At 31.8% G+C, this 22,249-nt stretch overlaps 1 protein-coding gene across 6 annotated transcripts in view; it reads left to right on the forward strand.

The window, feature by feature from the left end:
- PRKX (protein kinase X-linked) overlaps window positions 1-20,719 on the forward strand; it is a 133,671-nt gene extending 112,952 nt beyond the window's left edge. For 2 of the 6 annotated variants that reach the window (XM_031959033.1, XM_031959036.1), the window contains 6 exons: window positions 2,229-2,324; window positions 8,404-8,461; window positions 9,264-9,359; window positions 11,514-11,591; window positions 13,206-13,355; window positions 15,636-20,719. In XM_031959033.1, the coding sequence (XP_031814893.1) occupies window positions 2,229-2,324; window positions 8,404-8,461; window positions 9,264-9,359; window positions 11,514-11,591; window positions 13,206-13,331 (454 nt within the window). In that variant the 3' untranslated portion in view covers window positions 13,332-13,355; window positions 15,636-20,719. Of the gene's footprint in view, window positions 1-2,228; window positions 2,325-8,403; window positions 8,462-9,263; window positions 9,360-11,513; window positions 11,592-13,205; window positions 13,356-15,507 lie in introns of all 6 variants that reach the window. The other 4 variants (XM_031959037.1, XM_031959038.1, XM_031959034.1 and 1 more) reach the window with 3 other exon arrangements.
- Window positions 20,720-22,249: the final 1,530 nt, after the last annotated feature.

Consider the following 22,249-nt stretch of genomic DNA (forward strand, 5'->3'; position numbering starts at 1 on the left):
AAAAATAGTTTCAATTTCTTCATCTGAGAATTGTCTGTTCATATCCTTTAACCATTTATCAATTGGAGAATGGCTCGATTTCTTATAAATTAGAGTCAATTCTTTATATATTTTGGAAATGAGGCCTTTATCAGAACCTTTGACTGTAAAAATGTTTTCCCAGTTTATTGCTTCCCTTCTAATCTTGTCTGCATTAGTTTTGTTTGTACAAAAACTTTTCAATTTGATATAATCAAAATTTTCTATTTTGTGATCAGTAATGATCTCTAGTTCTGCTTTGGTCAGAAATTCCTTCCTCTTCCACAGGTCTGAGAGGTAAACTATCCTGTGTTCCTCTAATTTATTCATTCTTTATGCCTAGGTCATGAACCCATTCTGACCTTATCTTGGTGTACGGTGTTAAGTCTGGGTCAATGCCTAGTTTAGGTAGATTATTAACATCAAACTCGGCATATCCAAAATAAACTTTGTTTTCTATTTGTACATTTTCTGTTAAAGGTACCACCATCCTTCTGTTCACCTAGATTTGAAACCTCAGAATCATCCTGTCCTTTTCATTCTTCCTACTCCCCATGTCTAATCATTTGCCAAATCTTTTCAATTATATCTTTACATCTTTCTTATCTGTCCTCATCACTCTAGTTCAAGCTCTCATTACTAGTCATTACTAGTCACCTAGACTATTTCAAAAGCCTTCTAAATTGTCTCCAAGTTGCGTGGTTTCTCTTCTTCAGTCAATTAAAAAGCATTTATAGCTACCAAGAATGAAATGATCCCCGCTTGCAAAAAGCTTACATTCTAATGACACAACACCTATGTAACATAAATATATGTTAAATAAATATAAAGAGAATAAATACAAAGTAGCTAAGTAAAATATTTAATTTTTATTTACTTTATTTTTATTTTCTTACAAATAATAAAAGTTTGGGAGGGAGTATACTATGGTTTAGATTGTTGTTGTTGCTTCCCCCTTTGTTCTCAAAAAGAATCATAACATCAGGGAAGGGACGCTGTGACCTGTAAATGAATTGGATCTAAATGAGGGAAGGCAGTACAAAGTCACCTCCTCACTTTCACTCCAAAGCCACCTGAGTTCAGTGGCAAAATATAGATCAGAATGACAAAGGTGAGAAGGCAGTGCATTTCAGACAGGGTCCATGTCCAGAAGAAGGGAGGGACAGAGGAGATGGAATGTAAAGTGTCTGTCACATCGAGAAGTTCAGTTTGGCTAGATTGCAGTTGTACAATGAAGCTGAAATGACAAGTTAAAGCCAGATTGTAGTAGATTTTAAAAGCAGAACATTTTTTTTTCTTCTCAAGACAATAAGGAACCATAGTAGTTGATTAGGAAAGGGGGGTTATACTATGGTCATGTAAAAGAAAACTACTTTGGCAGCATTGGGGAAGATAGATTGGAGTTGGGGGACACTTGAGATGGGAAGATCAATTAGGAGGCTATTGTAATAATTTAGGTAAAAGGTGATGAGGTCCTAAACTAACAACTGCCCAACTGATTTTCCAAAAAAGCACAGATCCTAATATATATTCCCCCTTAAGTAAACTTCTGTGATTCTGTATGGTCTCTAAAATAAAACCCAAATGCCTACATTTGGTATTTATTTCTTTTTGTAATCTTTAATCTGTCTTCTGAGCCTGATTTCATATCACTCCCATCACACACTGTTGTGTATTAGCCTCAGAATACTACATTTAATTTCTGTCCTCCTCTACATCATTATCTCAGGTTTAAAATAACTCTCTTACTTCAATTCTGCCTTGTATAATTCCTAGTTTCCATAGCTTAGGTGCCACATGGATTTCCTTTCCCCACTCTCCCACCCTAAATTGCTTTGAATATTTCTTGCTTTTACTTATCTGTGTGCTTTCTGTTTATTCTAAATAGAATGTAAGCTCCTTCAGGTCTGAGACTGCTTCATTTTTGTCTTCAAGTCCCCAGGATAGCATTGGTCTTTAAAAACGTGATAGTTGAATTGAATCAAACTATTTAGATAGTTTTTAGTGCTATCTTTTCTATGTGTCTTGCCAACTAGAGACAACCATTTGTAGCACTTCTTGAGATATAGATGATTTCAGTATGTGATGAAAAAATGCATGTGAAATAAATTACTTCCTTGCTGTTTTAGGCAAAAATAATAATCACTATGAAATAGTCATTTTTTCATACTCTTTTCTAATCTAAAAATAGTAATTTATTTTTTAAACAGATTTCCTCCATTTTTTGATGACAACCCATTTGGCATCTATCAAAAAATTCTTGCAGGCAAAATAGATTTCCCCAGGCATTTGGATCTCTATGTAAAGTAAGTAAGTTGGCTTCCTTTATCATTGGCTTGTTTATTTTAAGATCGTCCTAATTAAAATCACAGTTAAAACATATGTTTAACAGGATAGCATATTGCAGCATCACATGTGTTGTATTCAGAAATATCTGAAAAGTCATCTTTTCCATACAAAAGAAATGTTTTTAATTATTCAGTTTGATGAAGTGTAACAGTTTAATGATCTATCATCTTTTATTTATTTATTTTTTGTGCTTCAGTTTTGTTTGAAGTCTACCAAACAAAGGTATTTAATATATTATCACATAAGTAAGTACAGGTGTTGATAGAACATTAATGAGTTTTCTTAACAGTTGTATCACTAGCAATATTGTTGATAGGTTCTACTTACTTTACATTTGTACTTAATATCCTTGTGATAAAAATATTTTGTATTTTAGCAGCATTAAATGTTGGCATTTGTGTGAAAATTGGGATGTTAGTTGTTTGTTATATCTCCCTCATGTGTTGAACTTATTAAATTTGTAATAATTTTAAAATAGAATGATGTACTAATTCTTTTTCTCTTATTGAACCCCTAGCACCTCAAACTGATACCAACCTAGACTTTTCTAGAGATTAATTTTTCGATAGTATGATATATTAATGATGATTTCTTTTTTGTTTTTCTTTGCCTTTGTGTCTTTAAAGGATTCAATGGTAATCTGGTTATATTAGTATTCATAAAATGGATGTAAAACTAGATTAAACTGTAGCAAAATTGAGAATTTCCTCCTATTTTCCTTTTAAGGGGAAAAAATTGAAGTGGTATGTAGAAATTAACTATAGAAAAAATATTTTTCATGAACAAGGGCCAAGTTGGATTGACTTTATAAATTCTGCACTTTTCAAGTGTTGCTAAGTATTGCTAACGTTAGTCATTTTCATGAGGGTGAATACTTCTAAGCTGAGAGACCTGGAGCATGAAGTTCTCCATCTACACACCAGGTAGAGTGTTTTCCAAGGGCTATGCAGGCTTGTGCCTTATTCTTTTGGCCCTGGGCTCCTTTGGAAACAAATAAGTTATATTTCAAAGGCTTTAAGAATTTTTAGTAAGAGGTTTATTTTAAAGAGGGGAGAAAAAAGAAAAAAAAAAATTATTATCCTGGAAAAACAGTAAGAAAAAAAAAGGTTCGGGAGTAGAATCCAAATGAAAGGTAATACCATTAGTTAGGGACATAAGGAAAAGCTTCACTATTTCTTTTAGGATGATCTCTTTTCTTTCAAAAATGACACTTTTGGGTCTTTGCTGTTGTGAAATCTTACTTTGCAAGTGAATAAAATAAAGTAAAAAGTAGGATATTGAAAAACATTTTATAGTTTATATAAAATTATTTTACATATATTCTATGGGATACATTTCATATGTATGGAAAATAGTCAGTAGCAGGAAAGATAGTATTGCATTTGTTATACTTTTAAAAATATCTGTATCTATATTCATACATACACATCTGGTGTATTTGAAAGAGTTAAAAATAGACAACACATTGATGACTAAATTTATGGATACCAGATCACCTCTGGCTACTTCCAGAATCTTCCTGACAATTGGATTGAGGCAAAAAGATGTTTAGCTGATGGGTGAACAGCTGTTGTTTTAGCCAGTATATATGTTGGCAGAACTTGTGCCAGAAAGGGCTTTTACACGTGCTTTAAATTTCTTTGTTGGAAAATATGCTTTTCATTGCATGGGATGAGAGAAGACCAGAAATTTAAATTTTTATTATATTCTTATTGGTAGTATCTCATGTCATTAAATCATAAATCTATAAAACAATTATTTTGCAAAAACATCTTAATTTGTTTTTCATCTTTGATTTTTTTGTTCTTAAGACTCTGGCATTGTGGGTATTTTGTCAATATTGATGAAATGTGTTTCATCACAGTTTAGAAAATGTAAATGATTAAGAATTGTTTTATAAGCACATCTTTTATTAAATTAGTTTTTGTTTATTCCTTTAACTTTTTCTAATAATTAACCAAAATAGGTTAACACTCTCTTTTTTCCTCTGACAATTCTTCCAGTAATAAGTAACTTCTGCAGAATTGTTTTACAAATTTCAATATGGAACTTTTAAAGTATACAGATAAAATAATTCATTTTGCAAAGTTAAAAAAAATTAAATTAAGAGGTCATGTGATTCATCTCCATCTCCAGGAATAAGTTCGTTGAGAAATCACATTCTTTGAGTTCTATTGAAAATATATTCTTTGGTCTTAGAATCTTTGTCATAGAAAAACTCTGAGGTTTTTGAAAGAAAGACAGTCTTTGAATAGAGGCAGTGCGCACACACACACACACACACACACACACACACTCTCACACATATGGATGTGGATGAATCTATAAATCCCGAATATAAATTTTTTCTATCATTTAAACTTTTTTTTCTTGTTCATTCTTTAATGTAAATTGAAGACATAGTCATAACCAACTATTTAATATTTATAACGTTACGAAATTTTAAAACTAAAAAAGGTGATTTCAGATTGTTTTAACTCCTTTTTCACATATGAACCTTAGAGAAGTATAATTATTTGTCCAGTGTTGCGTAGTATTCAGGGGGCCATTTCTAGAAACCACATCTTTTTATTCATAGTTGCGCTTATTTAAATGTATCACAGTTAAAATATATGACTGAAATCATTAAATTCAGTCTTCTCTCTCTAAGAAGAATTAGTCATTTCCAAATTCTTTAACTTTTTCCTCAAAAGCCATAGTTTTAATTTTTTTTAAAATTTTTTAGGTGACCTTTCTGCTGTTCTCCATATCAGTCATGATTCTCAAATGGATACACTTATTAGAAAGACTTAGAAAATGACCAGCATTGTCATCTGGTTGTCTCATATTCCTTTATGTTCCATTTGTATCTAAATCTCTTAAGCTTGTTTTTGTATTGAGACCTTTGAAGATTTGGGGCTTTAGTGGTGGCTTTAGGAGTCTGGAGTGAAAACCTTGCTGGAGATAAAACTCAATTCATTTTAAATGACTCCAGGCCTCACTTGGACTTGAATAGACCACCCTTTTCTCCCTCAATAGACAGATAGACAACCACTTTCCACACTCACATTTTATCTCTCTTCCAGAGTTCTCCTTCAATTTGGATGTTTGTGTCATGAGCAAGTATTTGTGGACTTGTTCTAGTCCTAGCTACTGACAAATAGAGTACAGATGACAAATGGGTTGTGATTCTTACTAAGTCACATAATTCAAATTGGCTATCTAATTTAAATAGTTCTATACAAAACTGAGAAACTGTCAATTCTATACCTGGTTAGACAGGAAGATGATCCCAAAGAATTGGCTACTCCATTTATTTTTTCCCCCAAACCTCCCAAACTACTTAAAAATTTTATTTCAATCTAATGATTGCACTGGATAGCATCTAACACCAGTCTCAAGTATATAACAACACACACACACACACACATACACCCAGAGTATCATCTTGTATTATCATTATTATTATTATTATTATTATTATTATTATTGGCACCTAGGTAACTCAATGAATTTTAGCACTGGACCTGCAATTAGGAAGAGTTCAGATAGTTTTAGAGACTTACTAGCTCTGTAATCTGGATAAACCTCTTAATCTTTGTTTGCTCGTTTCCTCAGATGTAAAATGGAGATATAACAACACCTACCCTAGAGTTGGGAGGATCAAATGAGAATATTTGTAAAGCTCTTAGCATAGTGCTTGACACATAGTAAGTAATATATATTTCCTCCCTCCTTTCTTCCTTCCTCTTTCCTTCCTCTGTCCCTCCCTCTCTTCTCTTCCTTCCTCCCTTCCTTTTTTCTTCCTTCTTTCTTTCCTTCCTGTCCTCCCAAAAGATATAAATGATAACTATAACCTTTTAAATTATTTTTCTTAATTTATGAATAATGGAATTTTAAAGCTAATAAGGACCATGATGATATTAGAAGCTAGCCCTCCCACATGTTATATTTGTGGTATATGAGGGTCAGGGGGTAATATCTCCAAAAAGCTAGTTCCTTAATAGCAGAGACTAGAGGAGTACCAAAACCTCCCCATTCTGAGGTTATTAATTCACTCTTCCTTGCTTTATATTCATAAAACTTTGGGAGCAACCTTTGTCAGAGATATTTAGGAGTCATATTCATTGTGAGAATTCTAAATGCTTGCTGTTTAAAATAAAACCATGGTTATTGTACTCTTTATCTTGTAATACCAACTTTATACTGCTACTGCAGTATATACTGTTTACCAAGCAGTATAAATATTTTCCTTCAAAATCATTTTGTAACATATTGGATTTAACATATATTTTAACATGTATAAATTGGATTGCTTGCCATCTAGAAGAGGGGATGGGGAGAAGAATGGGAAAATCTGAAACATAAGGCTATGTAAGGGTCAATGTTGAAAAATTATCTGTACATATGTTTTGAAAATAAAAAGCTTTAAAAAAGAAAAGAAAAGAAAAGAAACAGTCATTTCTGTCAGTACACTCAGTACTTAACACAGTGCCTGGCACATAGTAGGCCATAAAAATGCTCTTGGATGGATTGATTAATTGATCTACTTTCCTACTTTTCCTTGCAGAGTAGCTGATAGATCATTTATTCAATAAAACCACCATCTTCAATCTATAAATTGATTGAATAATATCAATAATAAACAAAATCATTTTATAAGATATTTAGTTTAAGTATTATCTTTATTTTAATGTAGGGAAACTGAGACGTAGAGGCTCCATTTTACAGCTGAACAAACTAGTGAACAAAGGTTAAAGGGCTTATCTAGGTTACATAGTTAGTGTCTTCTAAGGCTATTTGAATTCTGGTCTTCCTGATTGTAGGCCCAGTACTCTATTCATTGAGTTACCTAGGTGCCAGTAATAATAAAATATGGAAACCAATCAAATCAATATTATTAGTGTCCCAGGAAAAGTGTATGCTCATCATTTGCCTTATGGTTCCACTCATCATTTATATGCATTTCCAGACCAGTACTCACCAGTATTCATGTTTATTACCTTTCCCTCTTTAGAATGCAAACTCCTTTGAAGATAGACGATGTTTTCATAATATATTTGTGTCCTAGAACTTAGAAGCATGTAAGTGCTTTTTATCAGTCTGTCATTCAGTCACAGTCACACAACCAGTAAAATCAGAGACAATACTTAAAACCAGGTTTATTAAATATCAAGTCTCTTTTCTGTCATTTTAATTGTCATTTAAATGAAGTAATTTTAAAAAGGAATGTCATTATTGATCCATGTTCCAGCATGGTTCTCTTACTAGTTCATCCTTTATATTTTTGTAATATTGAGTAGAAAGTTTAGACCATTACTTTCCATTTCTGTCAAAACTAACTGCATTTGTTTTGACACTGTCAGAATATTTGTTTACAGCTTTGGAACATGTAATTGAACATGTAGGCTTAGGTTTTGTTTTCAAAGTTTTTATTTTGTGAGTGAATTGTACTCTGCATGAAAATCCTATAAATAAACAAATAGATCCGTGGGTAAAGGACTTGTTTAAAACAGATGTCTTATATTTTATAAAGAATAGTTGACTAGTATGTTTATTCTGGGTTGTGTGTTTTGTTGTGATTTTGGTTTTGGTTTTGGTTTTGCAAGGCAATTGGGATTAAGTGACTTGCCTAGGGTCATCACTAATGAGTGATGTATCTAAGACTGGTCCTCCTGACTTTAGGGCCAGTGCTGTATCCGCTGTACCACCTCACTGCCCTTGATATGTTCATTCTAAAAGAGATCTTTCACTGTGTTATCTGAAGGACAAACTAATTTTCATATCCCAAATCTACATTTTGAAAAGTGAAAATCACTTCTGTTTTGTTAACCAGGCTAAGTGTTCTCAGAGCATCAGTAAATGAATTATTTATGACCTTTAGAAGAACTTAATAATAGAAAATTTTGTACTAAGAAAACACAAAGCCTAACAAATCTATTCTCTTCTGTTATATGCCAATTTTTTATCCTTAGCTGTATGTTAAAGTGTGTTGTATTAGTTTTGGAAAACAAAAGTACCAATTGTTGATATTTTTTTTTCTTCTTATGATAATAGAGACCTTATTAAGAAACTTCTTGTGGTAGATAGGACAAGACGACTAGGAAACATGAAGGTCAGTATTTCATTATTCAAATATTAAATAATATTCTGCATGAGAATGACTTAATTATATCCTACTATTTACATCCATGAAAGTCAACCAAATGGAAAGGCCCTTACATTTGGAGGGTTCAAACTTGATGTGGTTTATTCTTGGTCATTTCCAGCACTTTCTGACCTTGCTACAGAGCTTTTAGAAATGAAGGTCATGAAAAAATGAAACCAGAATAGTTCAGACAAGTATTGATTTGTCAATTTACTGATTTGTCAGTAAATCATTATTTTAAATTTCTTAGGCATGCCATTTTAAAATTATAGTTTTATTTGGGAGAGAAATGCATGAATTCCTATTGTGATTTTAAAACAAGTTCTAAATAAAGTGATATGTAGGTGTATATGTATAAATATATAAAAACACATTAAATGTGTATATATGTGTGTGTGTGTGTGTGTGTGTGTGTATGAGAATTTACATAACAATATTACTACCTATTATCATTCAATTCACATTATTTTGTATCACATCTACAAAAAGATTTGGACAAGCTTAAGATGAACTAAATGTTGCCCAAATGAAATTAAAAGGGGGTAAATATAAAGTCTTGCCATTGAGCTTTAAAAGGCAACTGTATTAACATAGGGTAAAGTAAAATACAGCTTCTGTGCAAAGGCTTTGGGGTAAATAAGTTCCATATGATGAAATGATAGCCAAAGGAGCTAATGAGTTCATGGATTGCCTGTCATCCAGAAGGCATGTCTCATGGTCAGGCCACGTCTTGAGTTATTGTGTTCAGTTCTGGGTTTCACATTTTAAGGAGGACATTGACAAGCTAGAATGTGTACAGAAGAAGATGACCAGAATGGTGAAGGGGACTGGAAACCATGCTATACAAGGATCAGTTGAAAGAAAGGTTGGTTAGCCTGAAAAAGACATGGGGGTGATGGGGAGAACAAAAGTTGTCTCTAAATATTGAAGTGTAATTATGTGGAAGAATAATTAGACTTGTTATGCTTGATCCCAGGAGCAAAACAATTACCAATGAGTGGAGAAATTATAGAGGCAGTTGGTTTAATGTCAGGGAAAAAAAATGACCCAACACTTAGAGCTCTGGAAAAGACTGTCCTATCTCATGGGGATACAGTGAATTCCTTACTACTGGAACTCTTCAAGCAGAAGCTAGATTATCACTTGGGGATTTTGAAGAGGATTTATGCTGAGAAAGTTTATATGAGATGACTTCTTCGGTACCTAGCTATTAAAGTTAAACTACTGTTTTAAAATTATTTTTATTTATAAATCCAGAGCAAAATATATACCATTCAAAAAGACTTTTGTAAAATTAAAAAATCTGCATATCATTATTTATTTACTTTTGGTCTTTGAAAACAGAAACTATTTATGAAATATTTACACTTTGATGAAAATCTATTAATAGAACTTGATGCTTTTAAGGGTCTCCCCTTCCTTAGTACTGTAGCATATTTTCTCTATGTATTTGATCTCTTTAGTTGTAAAACTATATCTTGGCTCTTTGAAATACTGTCTTCATAAATGTTAATCATCTTTGATTGGCTTATTGCACATTTACTTGAATATGAATCTATTTACCACTTACCTTGTGTAAGGTACTTCAATTATCTTTTGTTGAAATTGCATATGTTTTTAAGTTTCATGAGGACAAGGGACTATTTCATGATAGCACTCAGCAATTAGTAGGTACTTAAAGAGTTATTTTGTTGATTGATCTAGTTTCTCCAGAGAAAAGCTAAATATCTCTCATAATTTAAATTAAAAGCTGAAAGGAAAAACATATTACTAGTTAAAGAGCAAAACGGAAATATGACTTTATGCTTCATTTCCAAGGTGAAATGTCAGCCATATCTTATGCCCTGATTTGTAATGTTTCTTTAATGAAAGTGGTGTCTGAGGCCTGCGTATAATAATTATTTTTTCAGAGTATATTCACCATTACAATATCATTGAGACTCTGTTTTAGGAATAAAATATCTTATTTTCCAGTGTGAATAGAGTGCATAAATTTGCTAATTATTCTTCCACATCCTGGGTTACAGGACTGAATTTATATATATACCTTGGAGAATACAATTTAAAATTTTTAAAGAGAAATAACTGAAAATAGGTTACTATATTCAGCATTTTCCACCTCCATTTCTTAATTTTTTTTCTGATCTTACATGCTGTTGTTAATGCTAGTTATATAGCTGTGGCAGAGATTTTTTTAGAGAAGGGAAGTAAATAATCTGTCCTTTTAACACAAGAATCTTAATATTAAGATAATAAAAGGATTTCATACTTGAATGTGAGTATTAGATTAATTGACCCTTTTAGATCTTTAATAGCTGTGAAGTTATGAAAATTTCTGAATTTTTAGCTTCCATTTGTTTATAGGTTCAGGAGTCCCTCTTAATTTTCTCTCCTTTGCAAGTCAGTATTTTCTTTGTGTAGTAACAGACTAAGATTAAGGCACAAAACTTTTACAAAAAAACAAAGTAACTGTGTCATAATCCTACAACTTATTTATAAAGTAGAGGGGAATTTTAAAGTCTCTGAATTATAACGCTATATTACTCTTTGTTTAAAATAACTTTTTTCTGAAAAGTATTCATAGTTTGAAATAAAAATCTACTCTGGATCTTAGAAGAGGCTAGGCTTTATATTCCATTAGTGAACATATAATAAGAGAATAGTTTCAATTCTCCTACTCAATCCATTCACTCTCTACTTATCTCTGTGGCCTTTATGTTATGGATTGGTGAATTAAGTCAGAGGGATTGGAGCAGTAAAGAACTAACGGTGGAATTGGGGGAGGTACAGGTTCATGCAGACTTATACCAAATGCTGACTTTTCCACTTTCCTGTCAGAAGCTATAGGGGGAGCTAATATAGTTTGAAAACCATATGGACTTTGATTTTTGATTTTCAAAAGTTTTCCTATTATTCTATTCTTAAATTGATATTGACATGTCCCACGTCACCAGTTACTTATGTTTAGTGATGTCATATTATTATCTTTTTATTTTTGCCTTCTCTACTTCTTTTGAAGAATGGAGCAGACGATGTGAAAAGGCACCGGTGGTTCAGGTCTGTGGACTGGGATGCGGTACCCCAGAGAAAACTGAAGGTAAAAAAAATTGGACTTAAATAATATAATATTCATCTTTGGCTAGCCAGTTTTGGTTGCCAAGATAAAGCAATAATAAATAGTTTATAACTCATATCAGTGTTACATAGTTGAATTGAATAAGCAAAATTGACTCAGAAAAAAATTAAGATATTCTCAAGCTTGTTCATTTTCAAACCAGGTTTATTATTCATACAATACTAAAACTAAAGACCTTATATGTACTAAAGAACAACATTTTTAGAAAAGCATTTAGTGGACTACCTCCTAAGGTTTATATAACTTAGAGGAAATTATTAACAAATGCAACTGGTAGGATCTCTAGGGCAATATTCATTTTAAATGTCTCTTGGTACTAATGAATTTCTGAATTTATCTAAATCAAAATGTATCTTTACATCTGAATAGGAATCATTTTAGAACAAAGAGTATTACACTGAACAGACAATGCAAATCTTATAGTTTACCAAGTATAGCTTACTAGGAATAAAAATATTCATATCTCCAAGTGTACCACTTAATTTGCTTTTTAGGGACACCTATACTTTAGACTGTCTTACAATACCTTGAAGCTTCAGAGCTCATAATTCCTCAGTTGTATGAAACTTTTTTTACCAAGTTCTGTGTATAGTATATATCTAGACATGTATTAGTATTAATTAAATATGCTATTGCAATAGATATAGATATCTGAGAAATATACGTGTATATATAACGTATATATGTGGATGTGTGTATACACACAAACACACACACATATTGCAGGTATTCTGACCTTAAAGAATTCCATTGGTAACTGTAAATAAAGTAACAAAGAATCTTCCACGTTGAAATCCTCCGTTGCCATAATTTTTGCCAGTACATTTATAAATTTAGGTTTACAGAAATCAAATAGGCTTAAAGGTGATCCATCTTAATGATCTAAAGTCCTTTATAGATTATAATAAAAACAAAAACTCAAACCCAGAAGTTGAAGATTTCCCAGTCAGAGGCACAATTTCTAAGAACTGCTCGAGGCAAATTTTTAAATGCTTCAACTCTCCCCTCACCAAGTTTTGGGTTCTTTCCATCAGAACCTCATGTCCTAAGTTCTTTGTGCCTGAATAATAAACATTGTTCCTAATAGCTATTTAATAGTATCATTTAATGTAAAACTACCATTTTCATTTTTTAAAAATTACTTATTTTTTGTTTACATTACATTACCTTCAACCTAGAACAGTTTTACGTGAGTGCAGCAAAACATTTATGGGGTGCCTACTGTGTACATGACATACAAAAATAGAAAATAAATAGTTTATGCTTTGTGCTATAATACATTGTGCTAGAATACAAGCCAAGATGGTATGTCTGTCATTTGAGTGCCTGCTTAGCAAACTTCTGAGCAACTCAAGACCAAGCTAGCAATTAAATGTGTTTTTGAATTACAACAAATCTATTTACTAAGCTATTTACTAAGTCTGCTTTGGTGGAAAGAGAAACCATATGGACAAGTGATCCAAGTATTGGAGAGTACTCCATGTTTTCCCAAAACAGCATCAGTAAACTAATACTCCAGTTTTAAATTATAAAGTTTGCTTTTCTTCTAAAACTCTGTTTGGCATATTTCCTTAGCCTCCTATAGTGCCGAAGGTTTCCAATGATGGTGATACATCTAATTTTGAAGCTTATCCTGAAGATGACTGGAATAAGACACCACCTGTGCCTCCTAAAGACTTAGAAATCTTTAAGAATTTCTGAGTACAGGGAATCACATATGGAAAGGTATATCTTTACTTGCCATATATTTTTTAAAGTGTTGCTCTTTGCATTTTAAACCATAAACCCATGGAATAAAGTTTTGTTTAAATGTTTTAATTAAGTAGCCATTAAATAGAATGGTAAGAAGTATATATGGAATTCAATATTTTGATGTGCAAACCTTCCAGCATGATGCTGATTCATTTCAAAAATATGAAGGCTTGCTCTTTTCACTTAACTACTGGTTTTAGAAGTTTTTTCTCTTGTTAATTGGAATTGAGCTACCATATTTACTCTTGTGTAATGTATAAATAAAAAAAAAAGTGAGATTGTTTTTATATTTATTCAAAGATAAACACAGGTCATAGAACAGCTTCTGTTATATATCTATATCCTAAGATATCCTGCAATGATATTTCCATATAGGTTGTATTAAATGAAATCAACAATTTTTGAATGAGCATTAACTCATTACTTTGTATCAGTAATCATTACACAGTAAAAGATTACTGTGAAGAGTATCCAGGTATTTAATAGAGGCTTTACTGTATTACCTACTTTCTGATTTATTCCATTTATATCAGTTTGCCTGTGTTTGTTGTAACAATTTAGTTACGTTAAATATGCAGCAAAGAGTAGGAAAATGAGATCTTATCTCTTGAAATGGCTTAACATTTTGTTATTGCTTGATAAAGTTTGATCATTTTTAGAGTGGTGACTAATTGTGATTTAAAATGAAGAACTTGATTTGTGTGTGTATGTTCCTTTTTTATTAGGTTATACAAAGCTTTAAAGTGTTAGTATTGAAATCACAAGATGGTCTTAAAATCTGTTTACTTTGTGTCTGTTTCATTTTTTCTGTTCATTCAATAGCTCACTCTTTTGACATCATCTTTAAGTCAGGAAAAGTCTAGAATGGTTAAATTAGTTTTAAATACATGTATGTAGACAGAGAAAATTTTTGAATAATGTATATTTGATAAATCCATGAAACCTCTCCCTGTATATTTATAACATAAACTTTTATCAGTATGAGATGAGAAGGAGGAATTCAGTTATAATTCACAAAAAATACTGTCCTTCTTATAGTGACACAAAAGTGTATCTTGCTTTATACATTGAATATGTTCTTAGAAAATAGGGTAAATAATAAATTTTTGTACATAATCATTTTAAATAAACTAAATGAGTTCCTGTTTGAATTTCTTTAAAAAAAGACTTTCAGTGGAATTCAAAGTATCCTTCTGTAGAAGATTATTAACCCTAAATCAATAAATCTAGATTTTGCTGTATTTAAAATGATAATATGATAAGGAAAGATACCACTATATTATAATGTATATAAATGATTTCAATAAAGGTAATATCTATTGTTGAGCTGAACAGTTCAGAGAGTCAGTTTCAGATTAGTTGACTCTTTTAAGATTTTATAAAAGATCCTTTTTATGAAAAACAAAGACATCTATTGGATAGGAATTAGACCCGTTTTTTTCATTGATATAATGAACTCTCTCTTATCATTGCAGCAATCTACTTTTTCTGTAATTTAGAATTGCACTGTCTCTGCAGGCCACATTCCTTAAGAGTTGCCTGAACATTAAGAGGATAAGTGACTTGCCTGAGATCACACAAATATATGTCATATTTGGAATTTGATCCTAGTTCTTCTCCATGGCTTCCTGGCCAGCTCTCTATGCACTATGTCATGCATGATTCTTCACAAATAGGAAACCTTAGAATTAAAGTCAATTACAGTTTTCAAAGCATAGTTGCTAAGTGTTTGAATTAACTGTTCCCCTTGCTCTTCTATATAACATTTCTCATCATCTCCATTGTGTTTCTATGAGAATGGGCTAGAGAGGATCAGGAGAGAGAAGAAGGAAAAAATGCTCCAATTACTCCATTATTTACTTGATTTTAAAAATTGTTAGTAGCTTTGTTGAATTGTTAGAAAGGACACGACATTGAAACATCTAAAGCAAAGAGATGAATGTCATTTCTTTGTACAACTTCCTTCATTAATATTAGGCTGTTGAGTTTTGTGGGTAAATAAATGAGAATAAAATTATGCTATATCAAATTTTAAAACTTATTTATTTTAGATTTATAATTTTGCCTTTGATGGTTATTAGTTCTCTTAACCACTGGTTTTAGAAATCTTTTCTTGTGTTCATAGGAATTGTGAAAATAATTCTGAAACTTTTTGCCTTTCCATTTTACTGCTTTGAAAAAAAGGAGCTCAAACATTAGCTGATGATTGGAAAACTAACAAAAATTCTTTGTATTTGTGCCATTGAATGTCAGAAACTGGAAGAAGATGTGGAATGGTCTGAGCACATTTGAAAAAACGAACTGGGCATCTGCCAACCTGAAGAAATTCTTTCACATGAATGAGAAAGTTTCCACACTCATATATGCATATATTTATATAAAATGAAATTGGAGGGCTGGTGAAGTTTAATTTTAACTGTGTAAATCTGTCATTAGTTGAACAACTGTTACTACAGAAAGTCTATTTAGTAGTAGATCATTTGATTAAATTTATTGGTTTATATTCTTTAGGTTAGTGTTACTTTTCTGCTATGCCAGACCTTTTTTTTTTTTTTTTTTTTTTTTTGTCTTTTGCTTTATCTCATAGACTTAACTTTATAAGTTTATACTAAACTTGTGACATTGTAAGCACAGATTAGTATGTATGTATATAAAGAAAACAAAATCAACTTAAGCACAGGGATTGTGCAAAGATGTAAATGTTTGTACTTTGCAGAGTCTATGATTTTTATTTTTCAGATTTTTTTCAAAATTCTCTTCTTTGGGGAGATAAAACTCTTAAAGGACAAATATGTTTTTCTTCATCTTAATAAACATTTTATAATTCTTTGTATAAAAAAGAAAGAAATTATGTTAAGACTGTCATTAAAATGTCCAGTGCTTCATGTCTATTAACTATAGTACTTGAAAGTCTGAGAAAAGGGGATGAGGTACAAGTCTCATCTTTAGTTCATGAAAGCCCTATTGATTCATGAGTGTTCAAAAAACAAAAGTGTCTTGGAAATATTTCACTTACTTTTATGCTGTATGGTATCCTGCTGTATACTGGGACTTCTACTTATTTAAAGTTGAAATATAAATCTGGCAAATAATACAGTGCCCAAGACCATGAGCTCTATTGTTTTCAGCCACAGGTAGAGTTTTCCCCCTTTAATTTAGGAAGGAGAGAAGAACTTCACAAGTGGCAAGATGTAAAGATCCATTGTACCCTGTAAAAAATTACCCAGAGATCTAACTTCTATTTAATTATGCAAATGCAGCCTCTATGCTTCTTGAAGATCACCTAGGGTTTTTTTGGTATTATTAGGTAGTGAAATTGAGCTCCTAGATAGGGCATCACAACAATGTACATAAATAAGAAGTTTTCCTTTTCTGAATGTGTATTTTATGGTAGCCAGATGTTAAGTTGATACTTAGGGTTAAACTGAAAAATATGGACCAAAGTAGGTGTTCATCTCAGAAGTAAGGAGCTTACAGAATTTCTAGGAAGATCTCTGCTCACAGTTCACTTCATTTTAAAACATTCCAAATTCCTCCTACACTCTTCTTCCATTTCTTACTGTTCTAAAATTTCCTGGAAATCTCCAAAACCTGTTTAACCCAGCAAAAAATAATAAATCTAATTTGCAAAATCCTGTTATTAATCTGTCAGCAGTTGTGTATTCCAATTATGTTCTATCCCTATTTGAGAAGTAAACCCAGCAAGCTTTTTCATTAAGAATATTTCAGTACTAAGGCTGTTTCATACACATATATGTATAATAAATACATAAACACATATACATATATCTATATATAATATCAATATGTGGTGTAGGTATGTATGTGTGTACATCCACGCAAACATCCACACACAATGTTTTAAAAGATAAGAGCATGCATTAATTGGACTCAAGTAGCAAAAAAGAGCAGTTACTCATGTAAATGAATTCTATATAATAAACTAGATCCAGGAAGCGAGCAGAATATTGAGTATTGCATTTTCTCCCCTTTTATCCCTCTCCCCTCCAAGTCACCAAATGTTTATTTTCTACACACTAAAGAAATTTAGCAAATGAAACTCATGTAAGTGAAAAATGAGAGTGTGCCTCTCAATTTGCTATCCCCTAAAGTGCCTACTCACTGTGCATTTAAAACATTATTTAATAAATCCATTAGATTTGTATGTTATGCGGGAAAAAAATTTTTTTAATCCACAGGCACCATTTTATAAGACAGTGCAGTGGAAGAGATGTACTTTTTGTGGGTTTTCCTAGTAGTCTCAGATATATTCTGGTCCAGTGATTTTAATGATTTCTTATTGTGATACTCATTTGACACAGAGATTGGTTTCTGAGTAGCAAAATTTCAGGAAACAAAACAAACTAAAACAAAGCATCATGTTTCAGCTCAATAGCTGAGATAAGATTTTTAGTGTACTTGGAAATGAACTAACTTCAGACGGTTTTCTAAATGCCTTGAAAGAAATATGACATGCTATGAAAAAACAAATCATTGTCCCATCCTAAGTCATCAAACTTAGGGATTCCAAATCAACATTACCAAAAATTCAAGATCTGTGCTCAGCAAAATTCTATATAGAACAAATAGCCCATTGAGAAAAATTGTTAATATAAATTTCACTCATAAAATTGTATAGAATTTACTTCCCCTAATGTTAGGTATTAAAATCAAGGCCAAAAGTTGCTAGAGATTCAGAAATCAGTTTCTGAGGTAAAATGTGATCTAACCTTAAAAAACAAAATCAATAAAATGACTGCCATAGTTTACTGAGATAAAAACTTTGAGCTACCAGAAGTGATAACCTAAGTCTAGTGCCACTTGACTCTTAAATCACATTAATTCTTTAGGAACTTTTTCTTTTAAAACCTTATACAGAACAATTTGTTTTGAGTACAACTTTAAACTGTACATAACTTCAGTGTGCTAGTGTGTGTACTTCTTTGGTTTACTACTTTGTTATCTTTCAACATTTAATGTTGATATTGAAATAGTATAGAAAGCATGAAATATATTTGCCTTATTTCTGAATAAATATGCAGGAAAAACAGATGTGTTAACATTGGTTACATTGTTATTTTGCAGGAATGTAATCAGCCTTTAGTAGGAAAAAAGTGAAACATTAAAAAGGAGATTCAAAGATATTTAATGGTGTTAATAAGTACAGAGTGAACAATCGAGCACATTTCAAGTTTTTATTTAAGTGCCACATGTTAACTGTTCATTAATAGGCCATAAATTATCACTTCATATAGTGTGATGTTACATAAAGGTTGGTTATAACTTAAATAATAAACCTGGAACAATCATTAAAAGTAGCTAAGGAAATAGTTGAATATGTGTGTATAGTTGGATATTTGTATTTATATGGTCAGTTATAATTGCAAATTTAAAAAATTGTGGGGGACATATCACAGAATTTATACCCCATGTAAAGTACCATTTTGATTTTTGACTTACTGATATTCATGAGTTTGCAGTATTTTCTGGATTCTGAGTACTACAAAAATTATTAATAAAATGCATAAATTGCTATATTGAGTGTATTGAGGATTTCATCTTCACGTGATAAAATTGTCATTTCTGTCTTCGTTTGTATAAATTAAGCCAAGGAAGAAATTACATTAACTTTATATTATACATGCAGTGATAGAGTTTCCATCCTTTCATACCAGAAATTGGATTTGTTTTAGACATAAGTATGTCCATTGCTGGCAATGGATGTTTTCTGACTTCTGGTATTAACAGAAGGAAAAGAAGTAATGGGATGTTTGCAAACATACGTACTTCTGTGATGTGTGTATGTACATACATACACATACACATAGACATACACATATGTATACACACATATCCATCTACTCTAGATCTATGCATATGGAACAGAAAAAAAATGATTTGTGTTTATATGGTTTCCAATGCAATTCTTTCTATTTATCTCCTTGAAATTAAACATATTTTTGATAAATCATTTTTAAATCCTACTCAAAAAATGAAGTAATCCTAAGTGAGAGGTTTGGAAGGATACATTGTTATTTAAGTATATGACCTATGTGGTGAGTCTTAAGGTTCTATACCTTTCTCATGGTGTTAACTGGAGAGCAAGGGGCTAGACTCCCCTGGTACCAAGCACTGATGCAAGAAACATAATGTGACTACACAGTGAAGCAAATAAAATTAGTAGGATTTAGTGATTTATTGTGTTGTAGACTGACAAGCTAATTGAGAATTTTATATTTTCTACCATTGTTTTGCAGTCACAAAAAATTAGCCTCCATGCCTCTTTATCTTCATTTAAGTTTGGAATATATTGTCCCAATAATTATATTAGGTTCCCTTCTCTATCATGTATCTTATACATGTTGAACAGTTTCTATGTATTACCCTTCTTCCCCAACAACAGTGCAAAGTCTTACTATTACTTTATCTTAAGTGAACAAAGTGAATTTATTATAAAAGGAATTTTAAAGGAGGTTCAAAATGTCATTTTTAGAGTATTTATTTGTTCAAGAGTTTATTACACATTTGACTTAATAGGTTGCCAGGGCTCATGCTTGGCACCAAGAATATAAAAGGCAAGACCAAAACAGACCTTGTCCTCCAGGACCATTCCTATTATTGGCGGTTGGCCATTTCTGTTTATGTTTAGCCCAGCATATAAGGTTCTAGAATAAAATTTACATTGTGAATGCAATGGAAACCAATGGAAAATTTCCTAAAGGAGAAGAGATTTCTATAACTCACCACAACTTTAGCAAGTGACTTTTAAACGAACATTAACTGACTTGATCTTCCACTGTCAAAGCATCATTAATTGAATGAAAACTCAATTAGGTACTATACTCATGGTAAATGGACGAACCAGAATTTGAAGGCTTAAAGGTAGTTGAAAGATATGACCACTGTTCAGGTCATTGCTTTGAGGTCCTGAAGAATTAAAATGTAGTGCTTCCTTATGCTAAAGGATCATTTTTTCATCTTTAACAACAAAACTGTATGATTTTTTGGTTCTATTTGATATCCAGATATGCCATATAAACTTTTCTATGGCAGACCTGACTACTTTATAAATAGTAGGAAATGCCATAGGTTTGTGTACTTAATAACTAATTTGAAATGAGAAAATAGGCAAGATTATTTTAGAATCATTAATATGTTGGTTGCTAGTCCTCAATCATGTAAAAGTACTGTCCAAAGTCATGTCAATTCATTGCACAATAAAATCACTGTGATTTGTATATAAACCCTAGTGAAATGTTACTGCTGTTTAATTTATATAATGCCTGTTGATTTCTGGATTTGTTTAATAAACATTTGTATCTTTTAAAATGTCTAAATCCTGTTTGCTTCTCCTTATATTGGGAAGGCTCCCTAATGTTTACAAGGAAGTCGTATTAATTAAGCTAAGGGGAAAAAAAAATAAAGTTTACTTAAAAGAAGTAAACCTCTTTGGCTGCTACATACATGCCCAGATCCTTTCACCACAGATACCGTCAGTTTGTAAGGATCAATTGTGAAGCAGTTACGAAGTGCCTACTGTATCCAGCCAAGTGCTAGATACTGGGGTTTTAAATACAAAGAATAAAATTTTTCTATGGGAAAGGTGCTTATGCTTATGGTGGTGACATTTCATTATCCTCTTTCTTGAAAAGTTAAAAAAAAGTTTTAAGTAGTAAAGGCCTTACTTATAGCCTGTGGCAATTCATTTTTGCCAGAACTTTTTTTAAGTGACCAGAAACTTTTTTTAAAAATAATGATGCTGATATGTTTAAGAGGTATTATATATGAAATATGTGAGAGACAGTTTCTGGATAATGTCATTTGGTTAATTATGTTAGCAACAATTAAAGGGTCAGTGACAATCTTGAATGACCAAAACCTCTCATGGAACCCACTCAGCGTTTATATGCTTTTAAAAAGAGTCAGTATTTCCCCACACGTAATGAGAAAGAATAAATATTATAAGAGATGGGCCTATTCTAATGAAGGACTGGGGGGATGTAATATAGATCATGTAATTTTTTCCCAAATCACTCCCAGTCCGGAGAAATCTGCACAAAGGTTTTACACCATCACCATCCGCTCACCTCCCCCCCCCCAAAAAAAAATTTGTCTGAATTCACTTTTAGATTAAAATCTTTGAAAGGTTTTTGAATTGGGTAGGGCAACAACTCCACCTAGTTAAGATTATCTAGGTAAGGTAAATTTTTGGGAAAAATCAAGGATTTGATTTTTCAAACCACTGAGAATCACTCCTTGCAAAGACCACTCTTTCCTACTATGAGTCATACAACTGAAAGCTTCAGTTTCTTTACTGAATTCCCTTACAATTCAGTCTGCTTATAATGGCGTACATTGCTTTCAATAAAATTTTGCTCCTTGACCAGGAGATGGGTTCAAGCCTGCAAATTTTTTTGAGATACCTCATAACACTGATCTGGGACTTTTGAGGTTCCCCCAGCCCTTTTCCAACCTTAACAATAGTGTACCTTCTAATAGTTGAAAGCTTCAGATTGTTGGAGATATTCCACATCTTTAAGTTGGCTGAAATGTGTCAGTTTTTAATTTTATCTTCCTATCCTATATAAAACTTCAAGTGAAATGTATTAATTGCTCGTTTAATATTATTTGATATGTTCTGGTTAATGTATGGGGGCTTTCAAGGTTATTAATGTAGTGTGATTAAACAAGTAATGCTTTCTTTTCTATTACCATGGCTGAAACCAACTGTCACAAACCTACATATTAATAGAAGGGTAGTGCCAATTAATTCTTTTTACAATTATTAAATAATCATTGCCAGCTTATTGCCATTATATTTTTTATGACTCATCCTGTGATATCATTGGGCAGATTTTTCCTATCAG

The sequence above is a fragment of the Sarcophilus harrisii genome, chromosome 3 (genome assembly GCF_902635505.1).
Source record: "Sarcophilus harrisii chromosome 3, mSarHar1.11, whole genome shotgun sequence".
NCBI lineage: Eukaryota > Metazoa > Chordata > Mammalia > Dasyuromorphia > Dasyuridae > Sarcophilus > Sarcophilus harrisii.